Source organism: Podarcis vaucheri (genome assembly GCF_965113315.1).
Source record: "Podarcis vaucheri genome assembly, chromosome: 1".
Lineage (NCBI taxonomy): Eukaryota > Metazoa > Chordata > Lepidosauria > Squamata > Lacertidae > Podarcis > Podarcis vaucheri.
In genome coordinates, this window is record NC_138759.1 from 23,874,367 (window position 1) to 23,887,546 (window position 13,180).

A 13,180-nucleotide genomic window follows, 5' to 3' on the forward strand; every position below is an offset into this window, starting at 1 on the left:
ATCAGTTCATTTTAAAGCTTCATTCTTATATAGTTGCCCAAAGAGTTTATTAAATACTGCCAAATGGTTGTTGATCCTTATAATCTTATCTTCTCAAATGGTGAATCTTGAATCATAGGTGTAAATGTAGTTTGTAAAAGAAACTTTCAAAAATAAAAATCTTTTTTTAAAAAAGATATGTAGTCCACCAGACCTATTTAAACAAAAATTCAACATGTACTCACAATGACTGTTTGAATTATCAAATCCTAGCTTATTCAACCAGGATATGCAAAATTTCTGTGCACCCACGCACAGTCCCGTTGGGTGAGAGGGAAGCTAGGTAGGAAGCTGCAGTTCTCCACAGCTTCTCATGCAGTCTGATATGGGAGCTATGTTAAACCAATTTGCAGAAGTCCATTTTAAACCATGATTTTGTACACTAGCTTGTTTGGATGCCATTAGCCATAGTTCCCTGTTTGGACGTAATGTAAAGCTATTGTTCATTGTGGCTTCCTGGCTTATTTCCTTGCTTGTATGAATAGAGGAACAAAGAGGCTGTGCGTGGAGCTCAAATATATACTGGTTTATTAAGCCCAGATTTATCTTACTTAACACTCTCTGTAAACTGCTTTGAGTGTTGCTTTTTTCTAAAAATTGAACAGTGTATAATTTTTGTGAAATAAATAAAATAAGGTTGCATGGAATGTGTCCTTAGCCATGTGTTTTAGATTTTGTCCTGCTGCCCCTGACTTCTTCCACTCAGTGGCTCAGTTCGCATGTTGCATTAAATCACAGTGTCTAACTGTGGGCTAAAATGGACAAGGATCATGCTGATGTTCAGAACTCCTGCTTTGCTTTTCCCCATTCCTGGCCATGCTGCCCTGTGAGCAACAACTCCCAAACCTTGGTTTGTTGTTAGCATGGCCAAGAGCCAGGGAGCAACAGAGTAGAAGCTTTTGAGTAGTGTGTACCAGCACACTGCTCGTTTTGCATTAAGCCATAGTTAAAATCATTTGAAGTGACTTGGGAACACAGCCTATGTCAGGGTAATGTGACAGGTATTTTAACACAAATTGAAAAGTAAAGCTTTTTCCACATGTATCGCCCTTCTCTGAAACAACTCTTACGTAGTATTTGCTTTGTGCCAATTTACAATCCTTTTCATTGGGTAGAAATTTGGACAGATTGCTTCAAACTGTAAAAAGCAAAAAGGCATCATTATAATCCTTGCCTTGCTTTTATTGTATCAGCAAAAGCTAGGGAACACGATCCATTGTAAAATCTCAGTTTTTGCCATTTTAGGATGGAAAAATAGGATAGAGTTTTGACCCATGATTTTTCAGCAGAATGGATAAAAGGGAAGCTAAACTCATATTTGCACAGCACATATTTTTGAGAAACTCTTCCGCTAGGACCCCTAATGAGTACATCAGTTTTGTTTATAAAATTATTATAGCAAAAGTTTTTTCCTCCTGTAGGTGAACTCAAACAAGAAATGTTAGAAGATGCACAGAATAAGCTAATGAACCTCATAAACAGCACAGAAGGAAAAGTGGACAAGTGAGTGATTTTTAAGTGTTTTTAATTTGAAGTTATTTGGAGAAGTACAAGCTTTGCACAGTAAAATAATGGCTGTGGCGGCATCTGATATGGTTTAAAACAGGCTGGGTGGTTATTCAATTAAGTTTTACTTAGACTCACTGAAATTAATGAACATGACTAAGCTCAGTTCATTAAGTTTAATGGGTCTAATGTGAGTAAAAGTTAGTTTAATGTTACCCCCTTTTTATTAAGGCTGTGACATTCAATTGACTTATTACTGAATAATTGATTAAAGATCATTCAGATTATTTTTAAAAAGGTCCCCAATTGGCAAGGAGCTGTATCAGTGCTTCCGAAGCTGGGAGAGACCATGAACCAGAAACTCAAAAAGTTTGCTTTTTGTTGCCTCTCACACATTGCCTCAGTGGCCATTGGAGTCGGGTCCGCTATGCTCTACCTCCCTCCCTTCCTTCGTCAGTCCCATGTTCCTGCCTGCCTCCCTCTGCTCACTGCTTTCCCTTCTGCCCCCTCCCCTCCCCTCCCCTCCCCTCCCTCCCTCCCTCCCTCCCCCCCTCCCTCCCTCCCTCCCTCCCTCCCTTTTTCTTTCTCCTGCAACTCTCCCTGGCTCTCTCCATCTTTCTTCCTTCTGAGCCCTTCTGAACACTCCACTCACACTTCTAATAGCAACACCTGGCTAATTAGGGAGGGCCCCCTGCTGTTGCGACGTCCTCCACCGAGTCACCCAGAGGAGTCTGCATGCCTTGTCCAGCCACCCAGAGCAGCGGAGGATTGACCTGGGAAGGCACAGATGGTGGGTGGGTGCCTAGCCACTTGGAACCAGAGTTGAGAGACGTGAATTTTGTATACACACACACACACACACACACACACATCTGGCCTGCACCCTTGGTGGGGGCCAACCTAACCAACCCTAAGTACACCCCTGAGAATAAAGAGAGATGTTCAGTTCAGCCTTGTGCCATAGCGTCAGCATAGGACTATATATTAGTTTTCACCCCGTTTCCAAAATAAAGGTTTTAATCTAGGTTTCTGGCTGATGTTTACTACAATCACACAAGGATTCCCTGCTACCGCAGTTTGTGAAAACTGTTTCTACGGAACTATATCCCATAAGGTTCCTGACCCATAAATTCCCTTGGGATTTAGCTCCTAGCACAAGATGGCCTCATTACAACTTCAGCTGATGATTAATGAATTAAATATCTGGGCAGTACTTACCTTTTCCTCACACGCATGCTTAACTTGACTTACCTTTTTGCACAGGTGTTTAACTTGCCTGTCCGCTTTATGCCTTTACCTTTTCCTTTGTCACTGGGGCTGAGATGGTTCTTCAGCTGGGCTCCCCTCATGGTCTTTGTACAGATGAATCATCAGGATGATAGTGTGCCATAATAAGCAAAGCTTTGGAGTGCAAAAGGTGCTCTCTGTTACTAGCAGTGCCAAGCAATATTTTGACTGCTTTTGTGTCCCCTTTGGTAGAGTCTTGATGAGGAATCTCTTCGTTGGACATTTCCACACCCCAAAGAATAAACGTCATGAAGTGCTAAGGCTGATGGGAAGTATCCTGGGAATAAAAAAGGAAGAATTAGAACAGGTAGTTCTGATATGTCTCATTGTTATTTTCCTCCTCTCCTGCAATATCAATACACTAGCATGCTTTCTTCTTTTGCTGGGCTAGGCCCCAAGGACAACCAGTCATCTACCATTCTGGAATGGAACAAGTTGTATATTTTCCAAACATGTTACAATGTTTACCATTATTTTAATAATATAAAATCCATTCAAACACGCAAATATTCACCAAAGGACTACATATGTTGATGTTGATGGTGTGGCTTAAATTCTTACATACGTGTCCATATTGTCTGTTTGAAACTAGCTTTCTCTGTGTATATAAAAAAATTCCTTCCAGTAGCACCTTAAAGACCAACTAAGTTAGTTCTTGGTATGAGCTTTCGTGTGCATGCACACTTATTCAGAAGTGTCGGTGTATATAGTTTTTGTTCTGGCTGAAATTTTTACACAAGTAAATTTTATAAACAAACTTTGGTTGGTTTGTTCATTAATAAAATTGAAGTAAAGATTCTGTTTGATACTAAGTGTTAGAAGTAGGTATGGATTGTAACCTTTTCTTTTTGTTTTAATTTGCTCTCTAGTTGCTGTCAGAAGATCAAAAAGGTGTTACTCGATGGGTGACTGGGTGGTTTGGTGGAGGAGGTGCTGGATCAAAGAGTGTCCCCAACACACCTCTGAGACCAACCCATCACTCAGTTTTCAACAGTGTAAGTATTTTCCATTGTCTGCTTTTGTATAGAAAATGCAGGACTTCCATATTATAATTGCTATCAACCTAGGTCATTGTTACACTTGCAGAAGGCTTGAAGGTGTTTGCATTTTAAAACCAGTGTCAAATAACTCGATTGTGTTAAAATTAGAACCATATTGCTACTAGGATAGTTGTGCAAGATCTTGAACAGATGAGCCAGGTATATATCATTTATTTCCAGAAATGTTGTTTGTATTGGGTTAATTTGTCTCCACCCGTTCAGTCTTTCTCAGAGCTATTTGTGAAGTTCCTTGAAACTGAATCCCGTCCAACTCTTCCCCCACCAAAACTCTCTGTTCATGACATGAAACCTTTAGCATCAACAGGAATCAGCAAAGCCACTGTTAGTCCTTCTAGCAACATTGCAGGTAGCGTATTTTTATATTCCTAATACACAAAATGTTACGTTGAATCTGAGTGTTGACTTGTTGATTGTTGTCTTTCCAAGTTTATATTTATTTGGATGTGCAGTGTAAGGAGGATGACAAATAAAATTAGAAGAATTTTCTCCTTGCCAAGGTTCCAGCTGGGGACAGCAAAGCGATAACCATTGTGTGACCTGAAAGCCACTGTTCTACCATTTTTTTTACTGCAAGGCCATGAATTTTAACCTGGATTTCCAGGTTGCAATGTAGCAACAAATAAATACTGTATGATGCTGATGGATGAGTTAAATAGGCCTTGCAGAATATGGTTTTTGATATAACTTTGAAACTAAACTTTAGTCATTGTGAATGTTTGGTTTCAAATTGTTGCAGTAAAGCTGGAGAATTTCCAGTCTGAAAGCTTATCTTTGAAAGTTTACATTTTTAAATAAATTTATGTTTTATATGCCTTTTGTACTCGTTGCTTGAAGGTGCCATATTTGGTTTGGCAGTCAGCCAGTTTTCTTGTCTGGACGAAATGTTCACAGGGACTTTGTCCACACAGGAACAGGATTATTGTCCTATAGAACCAGACACCCATTCTATATCCCTGAATTGTTTGGGTTTTTAAGATTTCTTTTATATATTAAGAATAGGTTATCAGACATAAATGCATTCTTTCAAGGTTTCACTCAGTGAGCAAAAGATTTATCTGTGACCTTGACGTTAACTCCTGACAGACTTTTCTTCTTCTTCTTCTTTTAGAAGAAAAACTACATTTCTGTTCACAGGCTTGTAGTTAAATCTTTACAAGGTCTCAGTCACACAAAATGGTCTTGCAACTGCGTTGTGAATTCTCCAGGTGGAAATCTTTGTGTGTGCAGAATCTTGCCACACTGATCTGATTATTCATGACACAACTGATAATGTATTTATCTTTTGATGGGGGTTGCTTTTCCAGAGACCATCGCGCTTACTATTTGCATGATTTTCACAAGGGTGTGTCTGCGGTGTTCAAAGTGCAAAGGAACGATGATAGCCTTTGGCTGTAACTAATAGCTTGTTGGGTGGCGGCAGTAATCGGTTCCCCTTGGGGAAAGAAGTGGTACTCCTGGCTTTGAAAGAGGCTGTGGTGAGAGGGCCCTGGAAAGAGGGAAGGGGAAAACAACGCATTAGGTTTTCTCAGATCTACTTTTGGGATTGGAACACTGCCTTGGTCACTCAGGTGGATGACCTGCACGTGTAGATGGATGGGGGTACGGTCTCATTATGTTAGGGTGTTTTTCTAAGAACGACACTTTTTAGGCCATGACTTTCCTGTAAGAATGATTTTTTAAATACTACTACTACTAATAATAATAATAATTTTACTACTGCACTTTCTGTCAGATCCAACAGGCTCAGGAACCACCAGAAGACCAGATGCAAATCCATTCCTTGCGCCCCGGTCAGCAGCAGTCCCTCTCATCACCCCAACGAATCTTGGAACTGGCGGATCAGGACATCTGCTTATGAAACCCATTTCTGATGCTTTGCCTACTTTCACACCTTTGCCAGTAGCGCCTGATGCTAGTGCTGGGGCAGTACTAAAAGACCTGCTAAAGCAATAGAGAATTCTGGGTCCAAGGATGGCAGTGATAGAAGCACTTTAAGGAGAAAGGGGGGGAAAAACCCTGAGTTTATATAATATACCACAAAGAGGCCTTTTGTAAAAAGTTGTTTGTTTGTTCATTTTCAATTGCTTGTAAGTTGCTTTGTGTGTCTTTCTCCTGGCCCCTTAAAAGTGAAGTTTGGAACTAATCCAGCAATATTTGGATGTTGTAACCATCACAAGAAAAATAACCCTTCCTATATTAGTTTGCCGAGTTAACTTTCAAATTGAAAAAGCTGATCTACATGTGAAATAACAGGTTAGCATTGGAGAACTTAACAAATCAGTTCAAGGCTTTCCAACCATGTATGCAGTTTCTTTCTTTGACAAATGAGGTGTTACATAGAGTGCCTTTATATAAAAAGGACACAACTTCTCTAGAAAGGGCTGCAAGCACATTAGGAATCCAGCTCAGTGTCAGGATGCAGACAGCATCCAGGATGCATCTGGTCCATTTAAGTATCACTTCACTGATTCCAGCCAACGCCTTCTGGAGCCTGGAATGATGGGGAAACAAATGCAATCTGCTGTTTGTTTTGAGGGAGCCTGGGGCCATATGTTCCCAGTCCTTGAACTGATGTTCAGATACTGAGCCCAGTCGTGGCATTTCAGTCTGGAAAAGCCTTCCCTTCATAAAGCGGGAGGAAACTTGCTTTGAATTATCCAGTGTTGTATTGATCTAGAATGTGTTCATGTGGTCAAGTATCCTCTCTTGAGGCAGAATGGGTTGTACTGCAACACGATCCTCTGAAAGGAGAAAGTACAAGTAGGAGGTTTCCCAAATAAATGGCATCAGCTGACCAAGTCATTTTTTTAGGAATGCTGGAGATAACAGGATCATAATTGTGTTGACCAAAAATTCAGCATAATCCAAAGCCAATTTATTTGAATATGGAGGATGGGCTGGTATCTGTGAAAGAAGTTGCTTCTGTTAAAGTTCTCTGAGGCTTCATAGTTGCGGGTTTTTGTTTTGTGTGCAAGAACATTCACACCCCATAAATGTTATTAATGGGTAACACCTCAGCTGGAGTTTCTTAGCTCCTAGTAGCTACTTGGAACAATGAAAACTCAAAACTAACCAGCAATAAGGAGTTTGGGGACATTTTCCCTTTATTTTTTGTTGCATATCAACATTTAGTGACTGACCACTAATAAGCAACCTGATATTCCCTATGTATATTCATGGTGTGTGTGGTTGAAATATGCAATACTTTAATGGTTCAAAATGTATATTTAAGAAATGCTTGCTTATACTTACAGAATTGATTGAAGATTCCAAGTATGAACGTATGTATAAAGCTTAAAAGGAAGATGCTTATTCCAAATATGTGTAAATAGGTCTAGTAGTAAGAACTAGTAGAATTCTGTAAATTTTGCTGCACAGTCTTGCACAGTTTATACTGAGTGTGTCAGTGTATTGACACATGTAATGAAAGGGGTTCCTGCCACCTTGGAAAAATAAGTTGAGACACAACATCTGTTTGAAGTGTCATTTTTTTCCTATAAAACTTGAGTTTTCTGCCATTGTTAATAATATAATTGGTATTGAAAGGTATTTTGTGTAAGTTCTATATTAGAACTCACAGCCTTTTCTCCTGTGTATCTTAGTTTTTGCCCTGCAGTTTGAATTGTAAGTATAGACTGAATCACGGATATGTAGTTGCCTGGAAGCTGCCAAATCAATGAATCACAAAGCCTTTTGTTTATATTTATTGATAGCATTCTAAATCCACATAGGTGAATCTCTGGCAAGGTTTCATGAGTTTATATTCATAATGAAGTGTTACATTTTGACATTTCATATCCCCAACATTCTTCATTGACTCTGTTTTTGTAGATTGGGGTTTTTGCAAATAAGGCAAACATAGGTTAGGGATCGGAAGTGTATGAACTTTTAATCTATAAACTTCCAAATGGTTTCTTCACACATCTTAATGTTGAGTTTATAGGCCACTTGAAACATTACTTTCCTTGAAAAACCAACTTTATAGAATGGCTATAATTTTTCCAATGGACTATAAAGAAAACTTAAAATATGTGTTGTGTGCCTTCTTTCTGTCGCATACGTTTTATATCTGTGTGGTTGCTTTAGCATACAGTTCTTAAAATTGCTTACTGTTAATGCTGCAATAAATGAAACTAAGCAGACATAAGAACAGAGGAAGTTTCACATCACGGTGGATTTTGCATTTGTATGTCAGTACTTCTTGCCATGGTTGTGTGATTTCATGTTCATGCAGTTCAGTGTACTGAATTGGGCACAAAATTCAACATTTTGGTAATGTCAGCTTTCCTTTTTATCTTAAGTTTTTTGTCATCATTACAAAACCAGACAATAGCTCAGAATGTGATGAGAATGTGGGATTTTTCTTCTCAATTATTAAACGAATCAGAATGTATTATAATGGAAGTTTCATAATTTATGCAGGTTGGAAAAACCACTGTTCCTTGACATAGGATTTAGATGCCTCCACCCCATTCCTCTCCCCGCTCCGGCACAGAGTGCATTATAGCATGCAAAATACCCTGTCCTATTAGAACACTTCCAATAAGAATATAGGAGATAAGTGAAATTTTGTAAAGAAAACTTCTTTTATTCTTGCCTGAAGAAAACCTGAAAACCATGCAACTGCCTTGGCTCAAGTAGTTGGATAAAATATTTTTGTCTTGTGCACATGGCTATTTGTGCTAGAATGTGGGTGCATATCAGAAATGCACATCTGATTAAGAGTGAAACAGTACAGATCAATAACTTATTGCACGTGGATACATGGTCATGGGTGTCAGTTGGATACACATTTGAATCAGTATGCAGACACTTTTTCATACCTGTCAACTGTGTGTGCATTAGGCACATCCATAGTTTGCCACAAGTAACTGCAAATAATTATGAACAACAGGAGCTGGATCAGGTTGTATATCTGAGCCAACTTTGATGTGGCCTCATTTCAAGATCAATGGGTGAATATTGTAGTAACTGTTACCAATGAATGGTAGATTTTTGCATTAAGTATCTGCAGACTTGGCAAAAACTGAAAGGTAACACAGCCTTATACAGTAAAAATGTCAGTAAAAGCACCCCAACTGTTAATATCAGATTGATCATCTTGAAGATATGGTAAGATCATATCTAGGACTACATCAGCATGAGCTGAATTTTGCAATTTGTTGGTGTACATGTTGTATAAATGATAATTTAAAGGTAAAGCCACACACACTTAGTTCGAAATGGCCTTAGTGAATTAGGCTAATCAGAACATGAGTTTAGTAACTTACTATGAAGTCCTTAAAGATGTTTGTCTCATATGCATGCCATGCAGATGAAGTAGTGCAGTAAAAGTAATTGCACATTCTTATTTTGCCACTGGCATTGATAAACTGTTTAGCTGTATAAACTAGGTTGCAATTGCTTGTGAAAAGTATTTCCCTGGTACTGTTGCAAATTAATACTGTTCTAAGTGGAAGTTCAGGGAACACTTTTTCTCTTCGCTTCATTGTGTTTACATAGTGATCGCTGGAGCTAGTCTTCCATCCACAAGTCATTGTTCAGTTTCATTACTCAATGGCTTATGCAGGTACCAGTTCACAAAACTGCTGTGTTTGAAGGATGGAGAGAAAGACCCTCAAATCTAGGGGTGTACCAAGTTATGTGCCAGGCAAAAGCATTCTAAAAATGCACATGAATGCAAAATTGTTTCAAGGCTCCAATACTGCAGATAAGATTATTGAAGTTCATTCTGTGGAGAAAGTTCGCAGACTCCTATTTCTCTCTCACCTAAAATATTAAAAATGTGTCATGATCCCTTTTCATTCCTTTCAACTGAAGGAGTGCACAAAGGCTATAAACCTCTGGCAGAATGGTAAAAGGGCTGGTCTTATTCTAGTCACTTTGTGAATTTTATTAAATAATATGCATGTTAAGTGATAAACTAAAGGGACAGGGAAAGAGGTCAGTTGGTACTTGATACTTGATAGCAGGAGGGAAAGATAAAGGGGTTGGGGGAATAGAAGATGAGTTTGGGGCAAAACTGTTGACCAACAGATACAGAATTATATTTGCCTTGTTCAAAGCAGGCATCCTCTTGTTGCATTATAATGTAGTTTGCAAAGGAATTGTTTTTTTTAAAATACCTATTTGAAAAATCATGAAAATGAAGAAGGTGGCTTCAACAAAGGCTATGAAGTCGAACAGTGTTAAGATTTTCATCCACCCAAATTGTTAAATACCAGGTGCTCTTTAGTGTAATAAAACCTCTTCAGCAACACAGTTCTGGACTGGAGGGCTCAAGAGGAACAAAAGGTGGTTGTGAATTGCATATCATCCCAACCTTTCACAGATAAAAATATGAATTCCTTTCAACACCCCTGTTCCCACACTGATGATCGTACCTGTCCATCTGCTGCATGTTGCATTCATCTACTCTGCAGTAGCTCCCCTGATTTAAAAGCAGAAGGCTTCTGGTACAAAAAGCATTCCTTTTTTAACAAGTTTTTATTGTTAAGATAATTCATTAATACACATATATTACAAATATACAAGCATACAAACATACATTTCATACAATCCTTAAAAGTGTTCAAACATACTTACACTCAATCCCACAAATAATTCCTTTTCCCATCACCATCCACCACCCTCACCCCACCTTGGTGTTGGATTTCCAATCTACTCGATTGCAATTTCTTTCCACTTCTATTACTTTCACACACCTTTAACCTAATTTCATACTTCTTTTTCTATTACACATTGTTATCCATCTTATTTAGTATTTCAGTATTTGAAACGGAACTTGTTTATTCTAATAAGAGTTCTGATTTTTCGATAATGGTTTTGCAAGTATCCTTTAAACACCTTCCAGTCCCTATCTATCTTCTCTTTTGAGATCCTTCCAATTTCTCCTATTGTTTTGGATATATTGTAGTACTCCAATAATTTGGCTAGCCACTCTATTTTTGTCGGTACAATACCACTTTTCCAATTTTTCGCAACCAATAGCTTTGCGGCTACTGTTGCGTATAAATATAAGGTCTTGTCTTCTTCCTTTAGGCTTCCTGGTACTATTCCCAATAGAAAACCTTCTGGTGTTTTCCTAAATGAATATCTGAACATTTTTTTCATTTCGTTATATATTGTTTCCCAAAATTGTTTGATGTTTAAACAATTCCACCATACATGTATCATAGTAGCTTTTCCAGTGTTGCATCGCCAGCAGACATCGCTACAATTTTTATTCATTTTTGCTATTCTTTCAGGTGTTAAATACCATCTATGTTGTATTTTGAGGTAATTTTCTTTCAATATATAACACATAGTGAATTTCATATCTTCTTTCCACAATTTTCCCCATTGTTCAAACATAATATTTTTCCCAATATCTTGCACCCATTTAATCATTGATGCTTTAACCAATTCATCTTTTGTTTCCCACTCTAAGATCAGATTATACAATTTAGATTTTTTTTATTTTTCTTGTATTATTTATCAAATTTTGATATTTCATTTTCAAATCCTAACCTTTTGTCTTTCGCTAATCTATACTTAATTTGAATATATTGGAACCAATCACTAATATGAGCTTTAATTTCTGTATAATCCTTTAATTCCAATTCTCCGTTTTCTTCCTTTAATACAATTTTATAGGTAGCCCAATTTTCTTTCATATTTAATTTTTTCACTACGACAATTTCTGCCGGCGATGCCCACCAGAGAGTTTTCGGTTCTAGGAGTCTTTTATATTTCTCCCATATTTTATATATAGACTTTCTGACTGTATGCTCTAGGAAGCCTTTATGTACTTTGACTTAGGTGGAATCTTCTTTCTTGTAGTTTGGATCCATTGCTCCGTGTCCGCTTCTCTGGAGCAGCAGAAAACAACCTTTCTCCCTCCTCTATGTGACATCCTTCAAATATATAAAAGGATGTCACATAGAGGAGGGAGAAAGGTTGTTTTCTGCTGCTCCAGAGAAGCGGACACGGAGCAATGGATCCAAACTACAAGAAAGAAGATTCCACCTAAACATTAGGAAGAACTTCCTGACAGTAAGAGCTGTTCGACAGTGGAATTTGCTGCCAAGGAGTGTGGTGGAGTCTCCTACTTTGGAGGTCTTTAAGCAGAGGCTTGACAACCATATGTCAGGAGTGCTCTGATGGTGTTTCCTGCTTGGCAGGGGGTTGGACTTGATGGCCCTTGTGGTCTCTTCCAACTCTATGATTCTATGATTCTATGACTTTTTCATCTATTAGGTAGGCATGCCATCCAAATCTCGTCTCTACTCCCTCTAAATCCAATACATCCGAGTCATCTAATTTGATCCATTCTTTTAGTCAGGTCAGACCCACCGCATCATGATATAACTCCATATAAATCCTCCTCTCTCCTTCTTATCGATCATTATTTTGTGTTTTGCCTTTTTCCCTGACCATACGAATTTAGCCAAATCTCTTTTCCAATTATTAAAACATTTATCTCCTAGTATTGGGATACTTTGAAATAAAAACATCATCCTTGGTAATATGTTCATCTTTATCACCGATATTTTCCCTAGTAAGGAAAGATTTGATTTTCCCCATACTTGCAAATAATTTTTTACAGTGGTGCCTCGCAAGACGAAATTAATTCGTTCCGCAAGTCTCTTCGTCTTGCGGTTTTTTCGTCTTGCGATGCACGGTTTCCCATAGGAATGCATTGAAAATCAATTAATGCGTTCCTAGGGAAACCGCCTTCAGACCAGGTCCGGGGACAGTCTGTCCCCGGACCTCTTCTGAAGGCTGGGGGGGGGACAAGGGCTTTTCTTCCCACCCCCAGCATTTTAAAAAACCCTGGGACAGCGGAGGACTTCTCCGCTGTCCGGGGCGATCTTAAAATGCTGGCGGGCGGCATTTTAAAATCGCCCCGGACAGCGGAGGACTTCTCCGCTGTCCGGGGCGATTTAAAAGCCCCTGGGAAGGCAGGCAGGGGGGACAAAGACTTTCGCCCCCTGCCCGCCTTCAGAAGGTGTTCCCGCCCCCCGCCCCGCTTCGGAACAGCGTTCCGAAGTGGGGCGGCTGGGGCAGGTGTCCCCGCCCCCCTCCCCGCTTCGGAACAGCGTTCCGAAGTGGGGCGGCTGGGGCAGGTGTCCCCGCCCCCCCTCCCCGCTTCGGAACAGCGTTCCGAAGTGGGGCGGCTGGGGCAGGTGTCCCTGCCCCCCTCCCCGCTTCGGAACAGCGTTCCGAAGTGGGGCGGCTGGGGCAGGTGTCCCCGCCCCCCCTCCCCGCTTCGGAACAGCGTTCCGAAGTGGGGCGGCTGGGGCAGG

At 39.6% G+C, this 13,180-nt stretch overlaps 1 protein-coding gene and 1 long non-coding RNA gene across 2 annotated transcripts in view; one reads left to right on the top strand and one right to left on the bottom strand.

Moving 5' to 3' along the window:
- The window catches only part of TRIP11 (thyroid hormone receptor interactor 11), a 37,342-nt gene extending 29,419 nt beyond the window's left edge, over window positions 1-7,923 (top strand). The window contains exons 16-20 of the mRNA XM_082231983.1: window positions 1,461-1,542; window positions 3,025-3,139; window positions 3,702-3,827; window positions 4,095-4,239; window positions 5,626-7,923. Of these exons, the coding sequence (XP_082088109.1) occupies window positions 1,461-1,542; window positions 3,025-3,139; window positions 3,702-3,827; window positions 4,095-4,239; window positions 5,626-5,846 (689 nt within the window). The 3' untranslated portion in view covers window positions 5,847-7,923. The remainder of the gene's footprint in view (window positions 1-1,460; window positions 1,543-3,024; window positions 3,140-3,701; window positions 3,828-4,094; window positions 4,240-5,625) is intronic.
- Window positions 7,924-10,418: 2,495 nt separating this feature from the next.
- On the bottom strand, window positions 10,419-11,287 carry LOC309527984. Its single transcript, XR_014217449.1, has 2 exons — window positions 10,579-11,287; window positions 10,419-10,453 (listed from the first exon to the last, which is right to left on the bottom strand). It is a non-coding gene; the product is annotated as an uncharacterized lncRNA (long non-coding RNA).
- Between the last annotated feature and the right edge of the window lie 1,893 nt (window positions 11,288-13,180).